Source organism: Coregonus clupeaformis, chromosome 21 (assembly GCF_020615455.1).
Source record: "Coregonus clupeaformis isolate EN_2021a chromosome 21, ASM2061545v1, whole genome shotgun sequence".
NCBI lineage: Eukaryota > Metazoa > Chordata > Actinopteri > Salmoniformes > Salmonidae > Coregonus > Coregonus clupeaformis.
Window position 1 is genome coordinate 54,367,422 of NC_059212.1, and position 27,828 is coordinate 54,395,249.

Here is a 27,828-nt window from a genome sequence, read left to right on the forward strand (position 1 = left end):
GCTGAGGCACGCTTAGTTGAGGAAGTTACTTTAACTTCCTGTTTTACTCCGTAAGTTCAACAAAAAGTATGGCAGCTCTATTACATTACATTGTTTTTCTATCAGCTCTTGTCCAAGGATCAGGTAAATATTCTACCATTCTACCTTTGCTCTAATATTCACTCTATTGATTAGATATGTATACCAATAATCTGATCGGAAAGGCCGGCAAGTGACAGGCAGTAGTGCTGATAGTTTCAATTGATGTTAGGGATGGGCTACTCACATGTTCGTTAGTAATTTTTTGCTATTTATTTATTTTTAAATCAAAGACAACGACAACAACAGCACAGTGACAACAAACATTCAAACATGATAAACAAACAACAAGAGGAAAGGCAAGACAGGGTAGCCTGGGTCCTACCAGGACACACAAGACACCCAGCGAACCCTGTCAAAACACGCCAGGCTTCCTGTGTGACCTGGCAGGAGTCAGGCCTGGGAAGGAATTGATAAGCCACTCTTCACTCTTCTTCAGATAACTGTCACTGAAATATACTGGATATCCAGTCATATACCTGATATGTCATCCCTCCTACTATACTTTACCACGTGTCTTGATGTCAGATCCCAAATAACCGTATCACAGAGGTTTTCTCTGTATGGGGATAGGTTTTCTATCAGGGGGTAAGAACACTACAAGATGGCGTAGTAGTGCAGTTGTGTTTTTGTCGTATGTCTATAAATAGCCTGTAAATACCCTATTTTTCTGTATTTTTCGTACATATTTCCCTATCAGACTTTTCATCCTTCTACAAAATATACTTTCCTGCAACCCGCCTCACTCAATGTGGAACGGATTCTATTATTGACTTACCTTTATCTAGAATCTAGAATCTCCAGTTGAAACTAGCTAGCCAGCTAACTAGCTACTTGCTATTAGCCACAGCTAGCGGTATTTCACCCAGAACATTGGATTTTTTTTCTGCGGGATTAATTTTAATCACTGGACATTAATCACCGGATATTCGGCCAGTCTGCACAGCGCGTTATCGACCCAGAACATATCAGTTTTTCCGCCGGAATCACTGAATCACTGGACCTTTAACTCCGGATTCATCGCTACCAGCTAGCTACAACAAAACGGACGCTGTGGTCTGGCTAATCATCCTGAGCTAGGCCCATCTCCCGGCTATCTACCTCTCTGTCAACCGGACGGGACCACCTAGTGTTGACACGGAGCCCCGCCGATCCTACACGACTGGTCTGCCGACGAAATCGTCTGATGTGGTTACGACGTTAACCACGAAGATTCCATCCATCTGCTAGCCCCGGCCCGCTAGCACACGCTAGCCGTGGCCTCTTACTCACTAGCGCTTTACCACCGGACCTTATGATAACTCAGCTATACAGCTGATGTCTGCTGGACTGTTCCTTTTTACGGTACTACATCCTGTTTATGTTTAGCCTCAGCCCAAACATGGTTAGTTTATTGTTGTTTCGGTTATTTCTAATTGTACTATATCACTGTAGACCCCCCAGCCTAGCTAAACCTGCCTTAGATAGCTCCTTTGCCCCTCCCCTATACACGCGGAGACCGACTCAATTGATGCCTCCAGCGATGCTATCTCTTTCATTGTTACCCAACGCTTAGGTTTACCTCCACTTTACTCATATCCTTCCATATCCTTGTCTGTACATAATGCCCTGAATCTTTTCTATAACACCCGGAAATCTGCCCCCTTTATTCTATGTACCCAACGCACTAGAAGACCAGTTCTTAAAGCCTTTAGCCGTATCCTTATTCTAGTCCTCCTCTGTTCCTCTGGTGATGTAGAGGCTAACCCAGGCCTTGCAGCCCTCAGTATCACTCCTACTCCCCAGGCGCTATCATTTGATGACTTCTGTAATCGCAAAAGTCTTGGTTTCTTGCACATAAATATCAGAAGTCTACTTCCTAAGTTTGAGTTATTCACTGCGTTAGCATACTCTGCCAACCCTGATGTTCTAGCAGTGTCTGAATCCTGGCTCAGGAAGGCCACCAAAAATTCTGAAATTTCCATCCCCAACTATAACATTTTCCGTCTAGATAGAACTGCCAAAGGGGGGTGGAGTTGCAATCTACTGTAGAGATAGCCTGCAGAGCTCTATCATACTATCCAGGTCTGTGCCCAAACAGTTTGAGCTTCTACTTCTAAAAATCCACCTTTCCAGAAATAAGTCTCTCACTGTTGCCGCTTGCTACAGACCCCCTCAGCCCCCAGCTGTGCCCTGGACACCATATGTGAATTGATTGCCCCCATTTATCCTCAGAGTTTGTACTGCTTGGTGACCTAAATTGGGATATGCTTAATACCCCAGCCATCCTACAATCCAAGCTAGATGCCCTCAACCTCACGCAAATTATCAACGAACCTACCAGGTACAACCCTAAATCCGTAAACATGGGTACCCTCATAGATATCATCCTGACTAACATACCCTCTAAATACACCTCAGCTGTCTTCAACCAGGATCTCAGCGATCACTGCCTTATTGCCTGCGTCCGTAACGGGTCCGCGGTCAAACGACCACCCCTCATCACTGTCAAACGCTCCCTAAAACACTTTAGCGAGCAGGCCTTCCTAATTGACCTGGCCCAGGTATCCTGGATGGATATAGATCTCATTCCGTCAGTAGAGGATGCCTGGTTGTTCCTTAAAAGTAATTTCCTCTCAATCTTAAATAAACATGCCCCATTCAAAAATATAGAACTAAGAACCGATATAGCCCCTGGTTCTCCTCAGACTTGACTGCCCTTGACCAGCACAAAAACATCCTGTGGCGTACAGCATTAGCATCAAATAGCCCCCGCGATATGCAACTTTTCAGGGAAGTTAGGAACCAATATACACAAGCAGTCAGGAAAGCAAAGGCTAACTTTTTCAAACAGAAATTTGCATCCTGTAGCACTAACTCCAAAAAGTTTTGGGACACTGTAAAGTCCATGGAGAATATGAGCACTTCCTCCCAGCTGCCCACTGCACTGAGGCTAGGAAACACTATCACCACCGATAAATCTACAATAATCGAGAATTTCAACAAGCATTTTGCTACAGCTCCATTTTGCCCATGCCCCCCCCCGCTTCTCCTTCACACAAATTCAGACAGCTGATGTTTTGAAAGCGCTGCAAAATCTTGACCCCTACAAATCAGCTGGGCTAGACAATCTGGACCCTTTCTTTCTAAAACTAGCCGCCGAAATTGTCGCAACCCCTATTACTAGTCTGTTCAACCTCTCTTTCATAACGTCTGAGATCCCCAGAGATTGGAAAGCTGCCGCGGTCATCCCCCTCTTCAAAGGGGGTGACACTCTAGATCCAAACTGCTACAGACCTATATCCATCCTGCCCTGCCTTTCGAAAGTATTTGAAAGCCAAGTTAACAAACAGATCACCGACCATTTCGAATACCACCGTACCTTCTCCGCTATGCAATCCGGTTTCCGAGCTGGTCACGGGTGCACTTCAGCCACGCTCAAGGTCCTAAACGATATTATAACCGCGATTGATAATAGACAGTACTGTGCAGCCGTCTTCATCGACCTGGCCAAGGCTTTCGACTCTGTCAACCACCGCATTCTTATTGGCAGACTAAATAGCCTTGGTTTCTCAAATGACTGCCTCGCCTGGTTCACCAACTACTTCTCAGATAGAGTTCAGTGTGTCAAATCAGAGGGCCTGTTGTCTGGACCTATGGCAGTCTCTATGGGGGTGCCACAGGGTTCAATTCTTGGGCCAACACTTTTCTCCGTGTATATCAATGATGTCGCTCTTGCTGCTGGTGACTCTCAGATCCACCTCTACGCAGACGACACCATTTTGTATACATCTGGCCCTTCATTGGACACTGTGTTAACAAACCTCTAAACGAGCTTCAATGCCATACAACAATCCTTCAGTAGCCTCCAACTGCTCTTAAACACTAGTAAAACTAAATGCATGCTTTTCAATCGAACGCTGCTGGCACCCGCCCACCCGACTAGAATCACCACTCTCGACGGGTCTGACCTAGAGTATGTGGACAACTACAAATACCTAGGTGTCTGGTTAGACAGTAAACTCAACTTCCAGACTCACATAAAGAATCTCCAATCCAAAGTTAAATCTAGAATCGGCTTCCTATTTCGCAACAAAGCCTCCTTCACTCATGCTGCCAAACATGCCCTCGTAAAACTGACTATCCTACCGATCCTTGACTTCGGCGATGTCATTTACAAAATAGCCTCCAACACTCTACTCAGCAAATTGGATGTAGTCTATCACAGTGCCATCCGTTTTGTCTCCAAAGCCCCATACACTACCCACCACTGTGACCTGTACGCTCTTGTTGGCTGGTCCTCACTACATGTTCGTCGTCAAACCCACTGGCTCCAGGCCATCTATAAATCACTGCTAGGCAAATCCCCGCCTTATCTTAGCTCATTGGTCACCATAGCAGCACCCACCCGTAGTCTGCGCTCCAGCAGGTATATCTCACTGGTCATTCCCAAAGCCAACACCTCCTTTGGCCGCCATTCCTTCCAGTTCTCTGCTGCCAATGACTGGAACGAATTGCAAAGATCTCTGAAGCTGGAGACTCTTATCTCCCTCAATAACTTTAAGCATCAGTTGTCAGAGCACCTTACCGATCACTGCACCTGTACACAGCCCATCTGAAATTAGCCCACCCAACTACCTCATCCCTATATTGTTATTTATTTTGCTCTTTTTGCACCCCAGTATCTCTATTTGCACATAATCTCTTGCACATCTAGCATTCCAGTGTTAATACTATTGTAATTATTCTGCACTATAGCCTATTTATTGCCTTACCTCCATAACTTGCTACATTTGCACACACTGTATATATATTTTCTGTTGTATTTTTGACTTTATGTTTTTTACCCCATATGTAACTCTGTGTTGTTTTTATTGCACTACTTTGCTTTATCTTGGCCAGGTCGCAGTTGTAAATGAGAACCTGTTCTCAACTGGCTTACCTGGTTAAATAAAGGTTAAATAAAAATTTTTTAAAAAAATAAACATGAATAACTCAAACTTACGATATCTCTCTGGTATTCTCTATTGTACAGCTGTTGAATGTTCCACTGACAATATTACTTTTGGAGTAGAATTCTGATATTTGATGCAAATAGAACTCTGATATTTTAAATATATATTATAATATTTGACATGGAATAGAATTCTGATATTTTAAATAGATATTATAATATTTGAAATGGAATAGAATTCTGATATTTTAAATATATATTATAATATTTCAAATTGAAGCATACTGTTCTGTATTAAAAGTAGCGAATGCATAGTGTTTTAGGGTTAGTATAAAAGCATGAGAAACATGTTGAGCCACAGGATGTGGAAAGCCACAGCTTCAGCAGCGAGGGTAGGGGGTGATACATTGACAGAACGTTGACAGCCATTTATAAGCCAACTGGTTTACATTTTACATTTACATTTTAGTCATTTAGCAGACGCTCTTATCCAGAGCGACTTACAGTTAGTGAATACATAATTTTTTTATACTGGCCCCCCGTGGGAATCGAACCCACAACCCTGGCGTTGCAAACGCCATGCTCTATCAACTGAGCTACATCCCTGCCGGCCATTCCCTCCCCTACCCTGGACGACGCTGGGCCAATTGTGCGCCGCCCATGAGTCTCCCGGTCGCGGCCGGCTGCGACAGAGCCTGGATTCGAACCAGGATCTCTAGTGGCACAGTTAGCACTGCGATGCAGTGCCTTAGACCACTGCGCCACTCAGGAACTCAGGAACACTGCGCCACTCAGGTTTCATGATGGATATATATTTTAGACCACAAACTCTACAATGAAAAGAAACACACTTTAATGCATGAAACATCACCCATCATACTGTATCTTATAACAGGTCTCGGAATTAAGGGGGGTTTAGTACAATGCATAGCAAAGAGAGGCAAAGTGTTTTGTGATTCATGCTAATTCAACTATAGTTGCCATAAATATATTGTTGCACTGTTCTCTATTACAAGCAGCAAACGAAGTAGCAAAAAAAGACAAATTAAGCAATTTCTTAATGAGCATTACTCTGCGAGTTGAGTGGACTTCAAAAGGACAAGAATTTGAGCTAATGTGTTACAGTTTGTTTACTTGACCCCTAGAGTCCATTGACTCACCGGTGTCAATCTAAACTAAATCTGTCAGTTTAAACTAGAGATATCTGTGTTTTTGCATGTGTTGCGTCTCAATCCACCACATCCATTATTTAGGCTTGCCATAGCAAAGGGGGTTGAATACTTATTGACTCAAGACATTTCAGCTTTTCATTTTTAATTACTTTGCAAAAACATTCGCATTATGGGGTATCGTGTGTAGGCCAGTGACAAAACAATCTGAATTCACTCCATTTTAAATTAAGACTGTAACGTAACAAAATGTACAAAAAGTCAAGGGGTATGAATACTTTCTGAAGGCACCGTATATGCCCAAATGTTGAGCAAACGCACAATCCTATTGCAGCTGGTTGCCTTGAATCAACATCTATTTATTTTTTACAGTGTTCTTGATAGACTGTTTCATTTTTACATGAAGTTTTCTGTCTGTTTATTTCACAGAGTCCAGCACCGAGACTCTGAAACTGTTTGTGCTGAAGGGACAAAATGTTCGTCTGGATGTCCAGGGATATGCTAAACTAAAATATATTGATGATTTAAAGTGGACGTTTAACAAATCTCACAATTTAGTAAAATACTTCAAAGAAACATCAAAAGTGAAAGCATTTCCTAAATACCAAGGCAGGGTTGAGTTTAGTGAGGGAAACTTCTCTCTGCTACTGAAGAACCTACAGGAAGGAGACAGTGGACTTTACCATGCAGTAGTGAGTGGTGAAGAATACACAGATGTTGCCAAGTACCAGATATCAGTTCATGGTAGGTTTTCCTCCTTCCTTCCCTTCATCTCTTGTTTTGTATCACTATGGTTACAGAGCTGTAGCAATCAGTAGTGAAATGTGAATTCTATCTCAGGTTAAATGAACTCTAATTTACTGCAGCTTAAGGTCCAGAAAATGTCAACCACAGTAAATGGTGACTAGAAAAATGATCAGCCATTTGTTGTATGTGTGTCTGTGTAAATGGATAGGCATGCGTGTGTGCATTTGTGTGTTTTTCTAACCCTATCTATTTGTCTGTTTATCTATGTGTTTCCAGAGAGAGTTGAGCCACCAGTACTGACAGTGGACTCTGTCTGCTCCATCAATGGCACCTGTAATGTGACTGTGACCTGCAGAGGCCAGAACAGCTCTGTCACCTCCAGCTGTAACAACAGCACCTGCTCTCAGGTGGGAGGAGAGAGTAGAGGGGCTGAGACCTCCACTGTCCCCCTGCTCTCTGTCTATGTGGCAGGGGGTTCCATCATCTGTAACCACAGCAACCAAGTCAGCTGGGCCAAAGACACCAAGCAGATAGTGGAACTCTGTCCAATGACATCTGGTAAGACACACAAATACACATCTCAAATATTGTATGTCAGTTATACACGGAGTGTACAAAACATTAAGAACACCTTCCTAATATTGAGTTGCACCCCCACTTTTCCCCTCAGAACAGCCTCAATTTGTAAGAGCATGGACTCTACAAGGTGGCCCATGTTGACTCCAGTGCTTCCCACAGTTGTCTCAAGTTGGCTGGATGTCCTTTGGTTGGTGGACCAATCTTGATACACACGGAAAACTGTTGAGCATGAAAAACCCAGCAGCGTTGCAGTTCTTGACACAAACTGGTGCGCCTGGCACGTACTAACAAACCCCGTTCAAAAGGCACTTCAATCTTTTGTCTCACCCTCTGAATGTCACACATACACAATCCATGTCTCAATAGTCTCAAGGCTTAAAAATCCTTCTTTAACCCGTCTCCTCCCCTTCATCTAGACTGATTGAAGTGGATTTAACATGTGACATCAATAAGGGATCATAGCTTTCACCTGGATTCACCTGGTCAAACTATGTCATGGAAGATCAGGTGTTCTTAATGTTTTGTACATTCTGTGTATTAATGGAAGAACTGTAACCTTGTTCCCAGGCTAATTGCAAACAGGAGGAAGTGTCTGATCTGCCAGACTAGAGGAACTGTAACATATTGTCTGTTTGTTGTAAACCAGTGTCTCCCCCCTGCTGGCATGTCTGTGTACATGTCGAAGATCATCCTGCTGTCTGTGGGGCTGGCCATCATGATCTCTGCTGTCATCACTGTCCACATCAGGGACAGATTCCACAATGGATAGAATCGTGTGAACTGTATTATTTTCTACCTTAGACAAAATTATTCCTGCTCTGTGTCACAGTAAGGTCATGAAAGTACTTTTTAAAATGTTTTAGTTGCTACATAATATAACTTAACATAACGTAAGGTAGCATAACATAAAATGGCTTGTCATAATATAGCATAACATAGCACAGCATAGCATAACATAGCACAGCATAGCATAACATGGCACAGCATAGCATAACATAGCACAGCATAGCATAACATAGCACAGCATAGCATAACATAGCACAGCATAGCATACCGTATCACATGTTTTTGGTCCATTTGTTTCTGTTTAATTCCCAGTATGATGAAATCAAATCAAATCAAAACTAATTTTTTTTTGTCTCATGCTTCGAAAACAACAGGTGTAGACTCTAACAGTGAAATGCGTACTGACGGGTCATTTTTCCAACAATGCAGTTAAAGATACAAAACAAAAAATAGAAATCGTTACAAGCTTTAAATATCGAAACAGAATGACATTGCACATCTCACTGTTAATATCCTCACTAGAATTAGGTTTTGATGTACGGCCACTCTGATAATTTTCGCCATTCCTGTCCAAATCATCCTAAAGTATCTCAAAATTGATTGTGTAACTCAAATAAGTTACTTATACATGATTTGGAAAATGCTAATATAGGTACCATTGACGTGCATTGATTGCCCTGGGGGCAGTTTGCCCCATACACACTGACTTTAAATTTGATTAAAAACTGACTAAAAAAGTTCTCTCTAACCAAGTGGATTATTTATCTTCAGGCTCCCTTACTGGTATATACACAGTGTAGAAACATTAAGAACACCTGATCTGTCCAGGACATAGACTGACCAGGTGAATCCAGGTGAAAGCTATGATCCCTTAATGATGTCACTTGTTAAATAATAATAATATGCCATTTAGCAGACACTTTTATCCAAAGCGACTTACAGTCATGTGTGCATACATTGTTACGTATGGGTGGTCCCGGGGATCGAACCCACTACCCTGGCATTACAAGCACCATGCTCTACCACTTGAGTTACCACTTCAATCAGTGTAGATGAAGGGGAGGAGACAGTTTAAAGAAGGATTTTTAAGCCTTGAGACAATTGAGACATGGATTGTGTATGTGCGCTATTCAGAGTGTGAACGGGCAAGAGATTGATTTGGTTACTTATTTACTTGTGATTCGTGTCACATATTTCCATTTTGGGATAGTTCTTCACTGAATTGCTAGCACCAGTTGCTCAAACTTCTACAGTGGCTACAAACGTCTCGTGCTCGGTGGAATGTGAATGCGTTATCACGTGATGCTGCCTTCGAATCCCGTCCCAAATGGCATTAACCTGTAGAATAGTGAAAATTCACTTTGTCTGAAGATGACATTTTACCTGAAGATGACATTTTACATTTACATTTTAGTCATTTAGCAGACGCTCTTATCCATTTTTCACCTAGTCGGCTCGGGGATTAGAACCAGCGACCTTTCGGTTACTGGCACAACGCTCTTACCCACTAAGCTACCTGCCGCCCTGACAGAGAATTAGTGTAGAGGTCTATGACCCTAATATGATATACCATCTCATTCCATTATCATGTGACTGCTTTAGGCCCATAATCGTATCCAGCGTGTATAGTTAAGGTAGCGAGCCTTGCTTCACTGCTCTAAATACTATAAGATGCACGTGTCTAGGTTTACCGTTATGCAATTATTAAGAGGTTACTAATGGACAAGGAGCTAATATCTTGCAATCAATGTCCTAGCATTAAACAATTGATTTAACCTTAGCTCAGAGATGCACAGTTAGAGACCAAGCATATATGCTATGTGCATTGTGAATAACATTTACCATTACACATTTTACTAAATAATAATTCAAGGAATATTCAAAAAAAATATGAGGACTACGGTTCGTATCCATTTAAAAGTAATCAGATTTATTACAGTTACACAATAAGAATACAATTAGCAAATGGTCCATACCAGAAATCTTCACATTAAGAAGAATACAAAATATTCTGAATCTTAACAGCATAGAAATTTCACCATATTTATATATATTTATATTTTAGTCACCACATACAAAATTATTATGTTTCATTGGTTAACCAATGACTCCGTCATAAAAATGTAAACCCAGCTTTTATTCTTCCAAGAGCGCCCAATCCCAATATCTCCCATTGTCTAATTAACATGACTTTGCATGGCCCAAAACATTAAAACAAAAGACATAAAACTTCACACGCATTCTCTAATCTAATCACCACACTTCAACACTGTATGATAAGACACCCCTGTGTCGCTCCTCTTTGAACTATCCACCATTGGACGAACAGAATAATATAGTTTGTCTGTAACAATGAATCCATATCACTTATAGTACAATGAAACATATCAACATTCATAGCTCTTTATGAACTCTTGAAACAATCCAAACATGACAAATTAATTCACACAATAACATTCATTTCGTTGATTCAAGTTTCATCAGTCTTCACACCTCTCCTGGTGGTGACAGTGAATCCAGGACTTCGGTGAGAACGTTTCGTCCTGAAGATTGCCACGGCAAAGGTGTGACTCCTGTGAGATGCAAATATACAGCCATCCATCCGGACAATGACATATTGAATTTCCATTCCCAAGTGTCAAAACGATTGCCCAGCACTGGGCGCAAACTCGTGATGCTCAGAGCTGTAGCATGCTGCTCAGACCACTGCGCTAAAGCAGTTCACAATGCTCTAGCAAGCCGTGAGAATACTTGATGGTATGAAGTAAGTTGGTTTGCAGAGCCTTCCCCAAATCATAGCCCCCTAGGTACAGTAATGCATTGTTTAGCCTACAAACACATGTCGTGTCGCGTCGAATGCTGGTGCTCATTGCTGTCAAACAAAGGAGTCCGCTCATACTGAACCTTTGATCATAAGTTTATTCATATCACAAGCTTTCAGCATGAGTTACAGGTGTCATGAGACCCGGAGAGCAGTGTCCTCGAATTGTAATGGCTGCTCTGACTTCTTCTTCGTCCAGCATATACTTATAAACAATGCAAAAAGATGGGTTGCTCCCTCTGCTGTCCAATCACCTGTCTCCCCTGGGGCGTCACCCCACAAATGGCTACTTTTGAACTAAGATAAACATTCTCTCCTTTGTTCCTATAGAAAGTCATAATGTTAATACACTACACACAGCTTCCAGCTGCCCCCTATTTATCCAAATAGTCCTGCTGCATGATTATTTTCCTCCTGTGACGAAATGGGTCATATTAAGATCTGACATCTGTACGACACCAAGGAGATTGAAACAATGTGTAGTTGTCTGGTAAGTCTGGTAAGACACGCAAGCGTGCTTACACACACACACACACACACACAAAGGCAAGCACACACACACAAAGTAGCACTCAGGGTGTAGTGGTTTTGATGATTGCTGACTGTATTTCCAGACCAAGAGGACCACAACTACGCTGTCATAGTCGTTGTCACAGTCGCTGTCGGCGGCGTTGCCTTCATCATAATTGTCCTGATTTGGTGAAAAATAGACGTACACTAACTGCTCCTGCTGCAGCATTACCCTTAGTACAGTAACTTACAGTAATATTAATGTTAAGCAAACTATGTGAAAACCAGGGGCACAACCCCCCACATTCTGAAAATGCATTTTTGCCCCCCTAACCCTAACCTTAACCCTTACCTTAACTATTTTACATTTCAACTTCAATGGGATAGGGACGTCCCGAGGATTCTGGGTAGCATGTACCTACATGGGATAGGGACGTCCCAGGGATTCTGGGTAGCATGTACCTACATGGAATTGGGACGTCCCAGGGATTCTGGGTGGCATGTACCTACATGGGATTGGGACGTGCCGACTCTGACATCCTGCCTAAAAGGCAGCATCTTTATTATCCTTATTATCTGGATGACTTTGTGAATGTTCCTATTCTTGACCCTGCCAACCAGCCATGGAGGCACGTCACTTGCCATGGAAGTCAAAAGAAATGGCCTTTGGCAATTGGGGCCTCCTTGGCAGTGGGAAGTCTGGACCGGATACAGACTTCAAACAGCTTCGCCGCCCTGGATCCAGAGTTTCCGCCACCTGATTTAGCCCACTGCAGTAAAAGGTTAAGAATATCTGTCGAGTTCAGCTGATAACGAAAGCCACTCAGATGAATGTAAAAAACCCAACAAACTCTTTATTGATTGACCTTATCCGTCAATGAATATATCCTTATACGTACTTGGCTTGCGGTGTTTATATACATTACATCAGCGACCACTGCCCTATTGCTTGCATTAGAGATACCAAATTGAGAAACTCTGACCCTTGTATAATTTTGAAGAGAAATATAAAAAGATTCTCGCCCCAGGCTTTCCTTCATGATTTATATTTTTCATAGCTTTTCTTCTACTAGCTTCATACCAGACCCTGTTTTGGCACTTGACTTTTTTACATCCATTTTTACTTCTCTGGCAGATAAACATGCCCCTTTCAAGCGACTCAGAGTCAACAACCGAACTAATTCATGGTACTCTACTTTACTCTCAGACCTCTTCTTGATAAGAAATCAAGCCTGGGTCAAGGCTAGACAAATTGTCTCGTTAGCTGATTGGAAGCTATTTAGGCAATTGAGAAATGGGTGCATTGCCTCGGTTAAACAGGCCAAATCAAACTACGTCCTTAGCGCTATGGCAGACTCTTCTAGTGATCCCTCTAAATTCTGGAAAACCGTTAATTCCTCTTCTTCCTGCATAAGCAAGTAGTTTTAGACTGAAAATGTTACTGAAAATGTTGAGATTTGTGATGATTTTAATCAGCATGTTATCTCAGCTGGTTTCCTATTTGAAAGAAATGGTGGTCGTACTGGTCTTGGCTAGTCAGTTGATTGTTCTTCCCACATACAGTCTCCAGTTGCCTTGATGGATGCATCGATCAGTCAACTTCATCTGACTTGGGAAATGGTAGTCAGGGTTTGAAGGCGCCCGGCCCGCCACAAGGAGTCGCTAGAGCGCAATGGGACAAGGAAATCCCAGCGGCCAAATCCTCCCTAACCCGGACGACGCTGGGCCAATTGTGTGCCGCCTCATGGGTCTCCCGGTCACAGCCCCGGAACGAACCCGGGTTTGTAGTGGCACTGGCACTCAGGCACTGCGAAACCATCATCTTCACTTCCAACTTGTTTTTATTTGTATTTGTTATTATTGAATTTTAAAACATACAATCTACCAGCAGTGAAGCCACTCAACATATATATTACATTCAGTCATCTAGCAGACACTCGCATCCAGAGCAAACCACAGGAGCAACCAAGGTGAAGCGCCCCGCCCAGGGGGAAGTCTGGCATGGAGGCTGGCATGCTAGTTGGCTTTGGCGTCATAGGTGCCCTGGACGGTTTTCACGGAAGAATACTGTACCAAGTTGCTAGCTGAATAAACTAAGTTAGTCTATTCCTAGAAACATTGAACCGCTGTAGTTTACAACAATTATAATTTCTAAAGTGGAAGTTGGGAGAGTTATATTTGAGTGTTTCAGTGAAACGTAAGTGAGGGAGGCCCCGCTCTCTCGCTTTCCCAGATGTTTAGTTCATTTCATTCCGATCTACTTTGCATTATTGTAGCCTTTTTCTGTAGCCTGTCAACTTTGTGTCTGTCTATCCCTGTTCTCTCCTCTCTGCACAGGCCATACAAACGCTTCACACCACATGGCTGTTGCCACTCTAATGTGGTGGTCCCTGCACGCACGACCCACGTGGAGTTCCAGGTCTCTGGCAGCCTCTGGAACTGCCGTTCTGCAGCCAACAAGGCAGAGTTCATCTCAGCCAATGCTACCCTCCAGTCCCTCGACTTCTTGGCGCTGACGGAGACATGGATTACCACAGAAAACACTGCTACTCCTACTGCTCTTTCCTCATCTGATCATGTGTTCTCGCATACCCCGAGAGCATCTGGTCAGCACGGCGGTGGCACAGGAATCCTCATCTCTCTCAAGTGGACATTCTCTCTTTTTCCCCTGACCCATCTGTCTATCTCCTCATTTGAATTCCATGCTGTCACAGTCACTAGCCCATTCAAGCTTAACATCCTAGTCATTTATGGGGCGGCAGGTAGCTTAGTGGTTAAGAGTGTTGTGCCAGTAACCGAAAGGTCGTTGGTTCTAATCCCCGAGCCGACTAGGTGAAAAATCTGTCGATGTGCCCTTGAGCAAGGCACTTAACCCTAATTGCTCCTGTAAGTCGCTCTGGATAAGAGCGTCTGCTAAATGACCAATTATTATTTTTATTTTATTTATCGCCCTCCAGGTTCCCTTGGAGAGTTCATCAATGAGCTTGATGCCTTGATAAGTTCCTTTCCTGAGCATGGCTCACCCCTCACAGTTTTGGGTGACTTTAACCTCCCTACGTCTGCCTTTGACTCATTTCTCTCTGCCTCCTTCTTTCCACTCCTTTCCTCTTTTGACCTCACCCTCTCACCGTCCCCCCCTACTCACAAGGCAGGCAATACGCTTGACTTCATCTTTACTAGATGCTGTTCTTCTACTAATCTCACTGCAACTCCCCTCCAAGTTTCCAACCACTACTTTGTATCCTTTTCTCTCTCGCTCTCCTCCAACACTATTCACTCTGCCCCTACTCAGATGGTAATGTGCCGTCGCAACCTTCGTTCTCTCTCTCCCGCTACTCTCTCCTCTTCCATCCTATCATCTCTTCCCTCTGCTAAATCCTTCTCCCTCCGATCTCCTGATTCTGCCTCCTCAACCCTCCTCTCCTCCCCTTTCTGCATCTTTTGACTCTCTATGTCCCCTATGCTCCCGGCCGGCCTCGATCCTCCCCCTCCTGCTCCGTGGCTTGACGACTCATTGCGAGCTCACAGAAGAGGGCTCCGGGCAGCCGAGCGGAAATGGAGGAAAACTAGACTCCCTGCGGACCTGTCATCTTTTCACTCCCTCCTCTCTACATTCTCTTCCTCTGTTTCCGCTGCTAAAGCCACTTTCTACCACTAAATTTCAAGCCTCTGCCTCTTACCCTAGGAAGCTCTTTGCCACCTTCTCCTCTCTGCTGAATCCTCCTCCTCCTCCCCCTCCCTCCTCCCTCTCTGTGGATGACTTCGTCAACCATTTTGAAAAGAAGGTTGACGACATCCGATCCTCATTTATTAAGTCAAATGACACCACTGGTCCTGCTCACACTGCCCTACCCTATGCTTTGACTTCTTTCTCCCCTCTCTCTCCAGATGAAATATTGCGACTTGTGAAGGCCGGCCGGCCAACAACCTGCCCGCTTGACCCTATCCCCTCCTCTCTTCTCCAGACCATTCCCGGAGACCTTCTCCCTTTCCTCACCTCGCTCATCAACTCATCCTTGACCGCTGGCCATGTCCCTTCCGTCTTCAAGAGAGCGAGAGTTGCACCCCTCCTCAAAAAACCTACACTCGATCCCTCCGATGTCAACAACTACAGACCAGTATCCCTTCTTTCTTTTCTCTCCAAAACTCTTGAGCGTGCCATCTCTAGCCAACTCTCCTGCTATATCTCTCAGAATGACCTTCTTGATCCAAACCAGTCAGGTTTCAAGACTGGTCATTCAACTGAGACTGCTCTTCTCTGTGTCACGGAGGCTCTCCGCACTGCTAAAGCTAACTCTCTCTCCTCTGCTCTTATCCTTCTAGACCTATCCGCTGCCTTTGATACTGTGAACCATCAGATCCTCCTCTCCACCCTCTCCGAGTTGGGCATCTCCGGCGCTGCTCACTCTTGGAGAATCTGTCTCCACACCACATGCTCTCACCACTGGTGTCCCCCAGGGCTCAGTTCTAGGCCCTCTCCTATTCTCTTTATACACCAAGTCACTTGGCTCTGTCATATCCTCACATGGTCTCTCCTACCATTGCTACGCAGATGATACACAATTAATTTTCTCCTTTCCCCCTTCTGATAACCAGGTGGTGAATCTCATCTCTGCATGTCTGGCAGACATATCAGTGTGGATGTCAGATCACCACCTCAAGCTGAACCTCGGCAAGAAGGAGCTGCTCTTCCTCCCGGGGAAGGACTGCCCGCTCCATGATCTCGCCATCATGGTTGACAACTCCATTGTGTCCTCCTCCCAGAGTGCAAAGAACCTTGGCGTGACCCTGGACAACACCCTGTCGTGTAACAGCATGATGCTGCCACCCCCGTGCTTCACGGTTGGGATGGTGTTCTTCGGCTTGCAAGCAACCCCCTTTTTCCTCCAAACATAATGATGGTCATTATGGCCAAACAGTTATATTTTTGTTTCATCAGACCAGAGGACATTTCTCCAAAAAAGTACGATCTTTGTCCCCATGTGCAGTTGCAAACCGTAGTCTGGCTTTTTTTACGGCGGTTTTGGAGCAGTGGCTTCTTCCTTGCTGAGCGGCCTTTCAGGTTATGTCGATATAGGACTTGTTTTACTGTGGATATAGATACTTTTGTACCCGTTTCCTCCAGCATCTTCACAAGGTCCTTTGCTGCTGTTCTGGGATTGATTTGCACTTTTTGCACCAAAGTACGTTCATCTCCAGGAGACAGAACGCGTCTCCTTCCTGAGCGGTATGACGGCTGCGTGGTCCCATGGTGTTTATACTTGCGTACTATTGTTTGTACAGATGAACGTGGCGTTTGGAAATTGCTCCCAAGTATTAACCAGACTTGTCGAGGTCAACAATTTTTTTTCTGAGGTCTTGGCTGATTTCTTTTGATTTTCCCATGATGTCAAGCAAAGAGGCACTGAGTTTGAAGGTAGGCCTTGAAATACATCCACTGGTACACCTCCAATTGACTCAAATGATGTCAATTAGCCTATCAGAAGCTTCTAAAGCCATGACATCATTTTCTGGAATTTTCCAAGCTGTTTAAAGGCACAGTCAACTTAGTGTATTTAAGCTTCTGACCCACTGGAATTGTGATCCAGTGAATTATAAATAAAATAATCTGTCTGTAAACAATTGTTGGAAAAATTACTTGTGTCATGCACAAAGTAGATGTCCTAACCGACTTGCCAAAACTATAGTTTGTTAACAAGAAATTTGTGGAGTGGTTGAAATAAAGAGTTTTAATGACTCCAACCTAAGTGTATGTAAACTTCCGACTTCAACAGATAAAAGGGGAAACCAAGATGTGTCACATGGGGTAAAAAAAACTGAAGCATCTAGCAGTAATGAGGATGAGAGCAAATCCAACGGCAGCCAGAGAGAGGAGAAGGAGCATGACGACATTGCTTGTTTTCTTATAGACATCAACGTCCGATCTAGAAACTAGAATGTGTCACGAACAGAGTGCCAGACTTGACTCATTGTCAAACTTGTTTAAATTTTTTATTACGTTGTTTAGAAGATCTTGCACACGGGTACTTGAGAGAGTAGCCGTTCCCTAACGGAAATGCACCAATAAGATCTCGCTAGCTTGTGCTTGGCTCTGCCCACCTCCTTGCTTGTTCTGCCCACTCTGTAACAGTGGTTCCCATTGTTAAAAGGCCCATCTGTCCCATCTTGACTTAGATATAGAAATATTTGGTTCCATCTTGTGGTCAGCTCTTGAACTGAGCAGAATTCTGATGGTGCAGAGTCTTCCCCAAATTGTTCTCACAATTCACAGAACAGCCATGTAGCCTACTCATTTAACAAATAAACAGATAAACATGCCCCTTTCAAGCGACTCAGAGTCAACAACCGAACTAATTCATGGTACTCTACTTTACTCTCAGACCTCTTCTTGATAAGAAATCAAGCCTGGGTCAAGGCTAGACAAATTGTCTCGTTAGCTGATTGGAAGCTATTTAGGCAATTGAGAAATGGGTGCATTGCCTCGGTTAAACAGGCCAAATCAAACTACGTCCTTAGCGCTATGGCAGACTCTTCTAGTGATCCCTCTAAATTCTGGAAAACCGTTAATTCCTCTTCTTCCCTGCATAAGCAAGTAGTTTTAGACTGAAAATGTTACTGAAAATGTTGAGATTTGTGATGATTTTAATCAGCATGTTATCTCAGCTGGTTTCCTATTTGAAAGAAATGGTGGTCGTACTGGTCTTGGCTAGTCAGTTGATTGTTCTTCCCACATACAGTCTCCAGTTGCCTTGATGGATGCATCGATCAGTCAACTTCATCTGACTTGGGAAATGGTAGTCAGGGTTTGAAGGCGCCCGGCCCGCCACAAGGAGTCGCTAGAGCGCAATGGGACAAGGAAATCCCAGCCGGCCAAATCCTCCCTAACCCGGACGACGCTGGGCCAATTGTGTGCCGCCTCATGGGTCTCCCGGTCACAGCCCGGAACGAACCCGGGTTTGTAGTGACGCCTCAGGCACTGCGAAACCATCATCTTCACTTCCAACTTGTTTTTATTTGTATTTGTTATTATTGAATTTTAAAACATACAATCTACCAGAAGTGAAGACACTCAACATATATATTACATTCAGTCATCTAGCAGACACTCGCATCCAGAGCAAACCACAGGAGCAACCAAGGTGAAGCGCCCCGCCCAGGGGGAAGTCTGGCATGGAGGCTGGCATGCTAGTTGGCTTTGGCGTCATAGGTGCCCTGGACGGTTTTCACGGAAGAATACTGTACCAAGTTGCTAGCTGAATAAACTAAGTTAGTCTATTCCTAGAAACATTGAACCGCTGTAGTTTACAACAATTATAATTTCTAAAGTGGAAGTTGGGAGAGTTATATTTGAGTGTTTCAGTGAAACGTAAGTGAGGGAGGCCCCGCTCTCTCGCTTTCCCAGATGTTTAGTTCATTTCATTCCGATCTACTTTGCATTATTGTAGCCTTTTTCTGTAGCCTGTCAACTTTGTGTCTGTCTATCCCTGTTCTCTCCTCTCTGCACAGGCCATACAAACGCTTCACACCACATGGCTGTTGCCACTCTAATGTGGTGGTCCCTGCACGCACGACCCACGTGGAGTTCCAGGTCTCTGGCAGCCTCTGGAACTGCCGTTCTGCAGCCAACAAGGCAGAGTTCATCTCAGCCAATGCTACCCTCCAGTCCCTCGACTTCTTGGCGCTGACGGAGACATGGATTACCACAGAAAACACTGCTACTCCTACTGCTCTTTCCTCATCTGATCATGTGTTCTCGCATACCCCGAGAGCATCTGGTCAGCACGGCGGTGGCACAGGAATCCTCATCTCTCTCAAGTGGACATTCTCTCTTTTTCCCCCTGACCCATCTGTCTATCTCCTCATTTGAATTCCATGCTGTCACAGTCACTAGCCCATTCAAGCTTAACATCCTAGTCATTTATGGGGCGGCAGGTAGCTTAGTGGTTAAGAGTGTTGTGCCAGTAACCGAAAGGTCGTTGGTTCTAATCCCCGAGCCGACTAGGTGAAAAATCTGTCGATGTGCCCTTGAGCAAGGCACTTAACCCTAATTGCTCCTGTAAGTCGCTCTGGATAAGAGCGTCTGCTAAATGACCAATTATTATTTTTATTTTATTTATCGCCCTCCAGGTTCCCTTGGAGAGTTCATCAATGAGCTTGATGCCTTGATAAGTTCCTTTCCTGAGCATGGCTCACCCCTCACAGTTTTGGGTGACTTTAACCTCCCTACGTCTGCCTTTGACTCATTTCTCTCTGCCTCCTTCTTTCCACTCCTTTCCTCTTTTGACCTCACCCTCTCACCGTCCCCCCCTACTCACAAGGCAGGCAATACGCTTGACTTCATCTTTACTAGATGCTGTTCTTCTACTAATCTCACTGCAACTCCCCTCCAAGTTTCCAACCACTACTTTGTATCCTTTTCTCTCTCGCTCTCCTCCAACACTATTCACTCTGCCCCTACTCAGATGGTAATGTGCCGTCGCAACCTTCGTTCTCTCTCTCCCGCTACTCTCTCCTCTTCCATCCTATCATCTCTTCCCTCTGCTAAATCCTTCTCCCTCCGATCTCCTGATTCTGCCTCCTCAACCCTCCTCTCCTCCCTTTCTGCATCTTTTGACTCTCTATGTCCCCTATGCTCCCGGCCGGCTCGATCCTCCCCTCCTGCTCCGTGGCTTGACGACTCATTGCGAGCTCACAGAAGAGGGCTCCGGGCAGCCGAGCGGAAATGGAGGAAAACTAGACTCCCTGCGGACCTGTCATCTTTTCACTCCCTCCTCTCTACATTCTCTTCCTCTGTTTCCGCTGCTAAAGCCACTTTCTACCACTAAATTTCAAGCCTCTGCCTCTTACCCTAGGAAGCTCTTTGCCACCTTCTCCTCTCTGTTGAATCCTCCTCCTCCCCCTCCCTCCTCCCTCTCTGTGGATGACTTCGTCAACCATTTTGAAAAGAAGGTTGACGACATCCGATCCTCATTTATTAAGTCAAATGACACCACTGGTCCTGCTCACACTGCCCTACCCTATGCTTTGACTTCTTTCTCCCCTCTCTCTCCAGATGAAATATTGCGACTTGTGAAAGCCGGCCGGCCAACAACCTGCCCGCTTGACCCTATCCCCTCCTCTCTTCTCCAGACCATTCCCGGAGACCTTCTCCCTTTCCTCACCTCGCTCATCAACTCATCCTTGACCGCTGGCCATGTCCCTTCCGTCTTCAAGAGAGCGAGAGTTGCACCCCCTCCTCAAAAAACCCTACACTCGATCCCTCCGATGTCAACAACTACAGACCAGTATCCCTTCTTTCTTTTCTCTCCAAAACTCTTGAGCGTGCCATCTCTAGCCAACTCTCCTGCTATATCTCTCAGAATGACCTTCTTGATCCAAACCAGTCAGGTTTCAAGACTGGTCATTCAACTGAGACTGCTCTTCTCTGTGTCACGGAGGCTCTCCGCACTGCTAAAGCTAACTCTCTCTCCTCTGCTCTTATCCTTCTAGACCTATCCGCTGCCTTTGATACTGTGAACCATCCGATCCTCCTCTCCACCCTCTCCGAGTTGGTTATCTCCGGCGCTGCTCACTCTTGGAGAATCTGTCTCCACACCACATGCTCTCACCACTGGTGTCCCCCAGGGCTCAGTTCTAGGCCCTCTCCTATTCTCTTTATACACCAAGTCACTTGGCTCTGTCATATCCTCACATGGTCTCTCCTACCATTGCTACGCAGATGATACACAATTAATTTTCTCCTTTCCCCCTTCTGATAACCAGGTGGTGAATCTCATCTCTGCATGTCTGGCAGACATATCAGTGTGGATGTCAGATCACCACCTCAAGCTGAACCTCGGCAAGAAAGAGCTGCTCTTCCTCCCGGGGAAGGACTGCCCGCTCCATGATCTCGCCATCATGGTTGACAACTCCAATGTGTCCTCCTCCCAGAGTGCAAAGAACCTTGGCGTGACCCTGGACAACACCCTGTCGTGTAACAGCATGATGCTGCCACCCCCGTGCTTCACGGTTGGGATGGTGTTCTTCGGCTTGCAAGCAACCCCCTTTTTCCTCCAAACATAATGATGGTCATTATGGCCAAACAGTTATATTTTTGTTTCATCAGACCAGAGGACATTTCTCCAAAAAGTACGATCTTTGTCCCCATGTGCAGTTGCAAACCGTAGTCTGGCTTTTTTACGGCGGTTTTGGAGCAGTGGCTTCTTCCTTGCTGAGCGGCCTTTCAGGTTATGTCGATATAGGACTTGTTTTACTGTGGATATAGATACTTTTGTACCCGTTTCCTCCAGCATCTTCACAAGGTCCTTTGCTGCTGTTCTGGGATTGATTTGCACTTTTTGCACCAAAGTACGTTCATCTCCAGGAGACAGAACGCGTCTCCTTCCTGAGCGGTATGACGGCTGCGTGGTCCCATGGTGTTTATACTTGCGTACTATTGTTTGTACAGATGAACGTGGCGTTTGGAAATTGCTCCCAAGTATTAACCAGACTTGTCGAGGTCAACAATTTTTTTCTGAGGTCTTGGCTGATTTCTTTTGATTTTCCCATGATGTCAAGCAAAGAGGCACTGAGTTTGAAGGTAGGCCTTGAAATACATCCACTGGTACACCTCCAATTGACTCAAATGATGTCAATTAGCCTATCAGAAGCTTCTAAAGCCATGACATCATTTTCTGGAATTTTCCAAGCTGTTTAAAGGCACAGTCAACTTAGTGTATTTAAGCTTCTGACCCACTGGAATTGTGATCCAGTGAATTATAAATAAAATAATCTGTCTGTAAACAATTGTTGGAAAAATTACTTGTGTCATGCACAAAGTAGATGTCCTAACCGACTTGCCAAAACTATAGTTTGTTAACAAGAAATTTGTGGAGTGGTTGAAATAAAGAGTTTTAATGACTCCAACCTAAGTGTATGTAAACTTCCGACTTCAACAGATAAAAGGGGGAAACCAAGATGTGTCACATGGGGTAAAAAAACTGAAGCATCTAGCAGTAATGAGGATGAGAGCAAATCCAACGGCAGCCAGAGAGAGGAGAAGGAGCATGACGACATTGCTTGTTTTCTTATAGACATCAACGTCCGATCTAGAAACTAGAATGTGTCACGAACAGAGTGCCAGACTTGACTCATTGTCAAACTTGTTTAAATTTTTTATTACGTTGTTTAGAAGATCTTGCACACGGGTACTTGAGAGAGTAGCCGTTCCCTAACGGAAATGCACCAATAAGATCTCGCTAGCTTGTGCTTGGCTCTGCCCACCTCCTTGCTTGTTCTGCCCACTCTGTAACAGTGGTTCCCATTGTTAAAAGGCCCATCTGTCCCATCTTGACTTAGATATAGAAATATTTGGTTCCATCTTGTGGTCAGCTCTTGAACTGAGCAGAATTCTGATGGTGCAGAGTCTTCCCCAAATTGTTCTCACAATTCACAGAACAGCCATGTAGCCTACTCATTTAACAAAGATAGCAAGATGGTCAACCAAGATGGCATTTTCCATTAATCTGAATAATATCAAACTTGATATTAAACATGATTAATATCATAATTAAGTTTATATAGAATGTATATTTATTGAGTGGCAGGTAGTTGGTTTATAAGATGACAGTCTCTCCCCAATGTGCCCTCCATCGTGGTTGAGATGCTTGCGATTCATTATATATCAAAGTTTAAGTAATGCAAACCAACATTAATTTATGGCCTACTGAGACTAAATACACATTTGCAGAAATAAAAAAATGCAGATAATTTTTTTTGTTGGTGTGCCAGTTAAAGGATGAATAATCTATATATTCTTGATAATAATCAAGTTTAACCTTTGCCCTCCATAGGTGCTGAGTTTGTGGATGAACACAGGCACCAGCTCATTCAGAGGGTCACCATGGTGATGCCTATAGCTGATGAGCTGCTCTCTGAAGGCATGATCCATAACGAGCTGTACTCTAACATCAGCGCTGCCAGAACTGATGAGGACAAAATGAGGCAGCTCTTTAAAGCCCTCCACTCTGGAGGAAACAACGTGAAATCTGCCTTTCTCTCCATGCTGAGGGAGAATGATCCTCATCTGGTCCAGGACTTGGGTGAGTGAAGATGTACACAGACATGTAATCCTGAGAGTCAAGTTGTGAAACAGAGCCCTGCCCAAACTGACTATTGCGTATTTGAAAAGATATTGGGTGAGTGAAGATGTTTGGGAAGTTAGATATATGGGCTGTGATTAGGTCAGGCATTCTTGAAAGCCAATGAAAAAAAAATGTCTTAATATTAACCAAATTTGAAATATCTATATTTTACAGACCAAATAATCAACTATTAGCTATCACACAATTAAAAAGAGTGCCACCGACTGGTTGTGTACTCCGAAAGAGGTGTCGGTTTAGATATAGGTACAACTGTCCCAGGGTACCAGTTAGAGGACTGAAATGACCAGTAGGAAACAGGGATACAATCCACACTTTATTACCATACAACTAACACACACACACACACACACACACACACACACACACACACACACACACACACACACACACAGCAAACAAGAGGAAGGGACTAGTGGAAGTGATAATGGTTTCTGTAAAACATAAGAAACAGGGGATTACACCAGAGTACTAGCAATGTTAGGCTGTACAAAGAGAATGGCAATTATGTAACATATGCATAGCAGCCATGGGAAAGAAATGGGCTAGCACCATAGAGATAGATAGAGGACTCATCTTTGTATCTGGGACATTATAGCATCTGTGACAGCATGGGCAGCGCCATTCTCCATTTTAAAGTAGTATATATTTTTTCTCACGATTGGCTGACTCCTCCTGATGACCCGGTTGGGCATGACTCCAACAGGTTCACCAGGCGGGATCAACCAATGACGTTGTAAATCCCACCCAGTTGACTACATTAAAATGTTGGAAACCCTCAATGGCGCTGCCCATGCTAACACGGCCTTTTGGCCACTAGAGGTCTCTATCATTCTCTATGGCTAGCACACACTAGGAAGCTAGTGTGCTAACAGCATTAGCTGGTAATAGGCATACAGAACAGAAAGGCTAGTAGGCTAACACGCAACATAGCAGTAATGATTATAGCATATTGTATAAAGGGGCTAGGATAGCATATGAGGCATAAACATGATACACTTAGCGGCTAACATGCTAGGCTAGCGGGCCACAGGGTGTGGGTTGGCATACAGTATAAACAGGCAATAGCTGAAGGCTAGCACGCTAGGCTAGGCTACAGGCTAGTAGCCCTCAGGCTATAGGCCGGCATAGGGAGCTGTATAACCTCATGCACAGTACAGTTAGCGGCTAGTGGGGGGGCTAATGGTTAGCGGTAGCATGCGAGGATGTAAACAATGACGTCAATGGTCGACCATATTGGTTGTGTAATAAAAAACTACTGGCTTGTAGCCATCTTGGGGCAGAGAGTGTGCCACATGTAGCCACACTTAAACTATGCCAAAAGGGCCAGATAACCAGGGTATGCTACACGATCTTACAACATGTAAACACCTGAGTAAGCATATATAAGCACAGTTACATAAAGAGGTACTGTTAAATATGCTATTCAAGGCTGTTATTACATAGTAACAATGAATACACAGATTAACCCTAACAAAGTCCACTTACATAGTCAGATTTTCTACACACCACATAAAGGAGCAACCTCCTCATTAAAATATTTTAATTAAAACACAGTTGATCTTTTAGGAGTCAGTGTTTTTTAAGAAAGAAATTCTTAAAGAAACTTCTTAATATCCTTTTACAGTGAATATACATTTTTGAAAGTTTCAGAATGTTTAACCTTTGATCAGTTTCTCAGGACAGGGGCATTTCCTGGCAGAAAGCAGACATGGAAATGTACAATATTAAAAATATTTGGAAAATGACAAAAACAAATCATGGCTCTTACAAAATTCCCCTATATGTAATTGTATTAATCAATTACAGATTTTTTTCTTTCAACTATAAAATAATGTTTCTTTGCATTACAGGGATTTTTCCCTACTGTCAAGAATGCCTGACGTACTGACGTTTCTTTCTGACACACTGACATGTAATATTGTGCCCGACCTAACTGTTGCGTGATAAAATGTTCAATAAATTATGAAGATGTAAAGATTAGCGATATCTTGTGAAAAGGCTTTTGTGATGTGATATGATGTGTATTTGTCAATCATCTATCTAGAACGCCACGTCAAACAAAGAGGTGGACAAGGTAGGCCATGTTTTTGTTCACCTTTTTTTTATTAATACATTTTGTTATGTTATATGATTTAAATAATGTTTTCAACAGAAACACTTTTGTAAAATCATGTATTGACTTTTATTGTATCAATGTGTAGAGGACAGAAGCACAATAACCAAGAAATACAAGAACGTCATCGAAGGTGAATATGCCACAGTGCAGGAGTACAACTCTCTCTCTGGAGAGCACGTGAAGTTGGATGACCGCTACACTGAGCCCCTGATCATCCAGAAACACCGTCAGCAGAGAGAGAGAGAGAGAGAGGAGGAGATCCACTCCAGAGGACAGAACTTTTATCAAGTCATGGGCCAGAGGGACAGCAAGGCCTACAAGAGCACCAAAGTGGAGAGGCTGTTTGACCCAGACGAGCATGGAGACATTCAGAGAACTGTTATACTGCAGGGCCACTCTGGGACAGGCAAGTCCTTTACCACACAGAAGATCATGTCTGACTGGGCGCGTGAGAGACTTTATCAAGACCGATTTGACTTTGTTTTTCACCTGAGGTGCAAAGAGCTAAACCAGGTCACTGGAAATAAAAGTGTGATGGATCTGCTGAACTATGATCAGAGTTTATCATCAATGATCAAGCAGGTCCTTCGCCAGTCTCCTGAGAGGGTTCTCTTCCTGGTAGACGGCTTTGATGAGCTCAAATTCCCTCTTGATGTACCGAAAGACTCCCTTCCCAGGGACCCGTGGACACAGTGCTCCCCCGAAGAGACACTGAGTGGCCTGATACGAAAGCAGATCTTACCCGAGTCCTTCCTGCTTGTCACCACCAGGTCCACAGCGCTGGACAAACTGAATGGAGTGGTCAAAAATCCAGTGAGATATGCTGAGATAGTGGGCTTTTCTAAAGAAGGGGTGGAGGAATACTTCCAGAGATTCTTCAAGAATGAGCAACACTCACAGCAAGCCTATGACACTGTGAGAAAAAATTAAACACTTTTCACCGCATGTTTCATTCCAGTCATCTGCTGGATCATTTGCACAGTTTATAGGGAGCAGTTTGAAGAAGGCACAGAGATGATCCAATCGCTGGAGACCACCACCTCCATCTTTGTTGAATTTGTTGCCACTCTGTTGAAGCATCACAGTCAGGATATGGGTCAGTCAGCTCTTACTATCCTCCAAGGACTTGGCAAGCTGGCAGAAAAGGGAATGGAAGAGCAGCAAGTCTTATTTGACCACGATAGTGTCTCACAGACAGTGTCAGATCCTTCCAAAGTCCCCTTCTTGTGTAAGTTTCTCCAAAAGAAGAGAGTGAGTCAGAACACTATGTACAGCTTCATGCACCTCAGCTTCCAGGAGTTTTTCACAGCCCTCTCGTACATGTTACTGGGTGATGAGGAAGCTCAGGGGATAGTTAGAGAGCTACTTTGTAAGGTTCGACGTGGAAAAGAAAACAGTCACCTGCTACCCATAGTTCAATTTCTCTTTGGCATCGCAAACAAAGAAGTGGGAAAACGACTCGAGGATAAAAAATACATATCTTGCTCTCAAGGAATCAGGACCCAGCTCAAACATTTTATTCTGGAAGTCATTGAAGAAGAAAAGGAGGATCGAAACGCTATTGATTATCACATTTCATCAATGTGGCTTTTTGCGTTTCATTGTCTATATGAGCTACATGTAGATGATTTTGTTGGGAAAGCCATGAATACATACACAGAATTTAATCTGACCCACATTCCCCTGACAAACACAGACTGTTGGGTGCTGAACTACTGTTTTCAGCACTGCAAGTGCATCCAAAGACTTATTCTCAACTGGTGCAACTTAACTGCAGAGAAGATAAAAATCCTTCTGCCAGTATTGGAAAAATGTAAATATCTCGAGTGAGTATATTTGCATTTCCCTTTCTCACCCTAGAACAAGGCTGATTTTTATACATAACATAATATATTCACCACTATTCCAAAAGTTTGGGATCACTTAGAAATGTCCTTGTTTTCGAA

General features: G+C 43.9%; 1 protein-coding gene across 1 annotated transcript; it reads left to right on the forward strand.

Annotated features, from left to right (window-relative positions):
- The first annotated feature begins 67 nt into the window (after positions 1-67).
- On the forward strand, positions 68-27,828 carry LOC121534680 (NACHT, LRR and PYD domains-containing protein 1a-like). The gene is given in 6 exon segments (XM_045206055.1): positions 68-123; positions 6,610-6,924; positions 7,204-7,485; positions 23,455-23,703; positions 25,811-25,840; positions 25,968-27,828. Coding segments are annotated over 6 exon segments (2,676 nt in total). The 5' UTR covers position 68; the 3' UTR covers positions 27,713-27,828.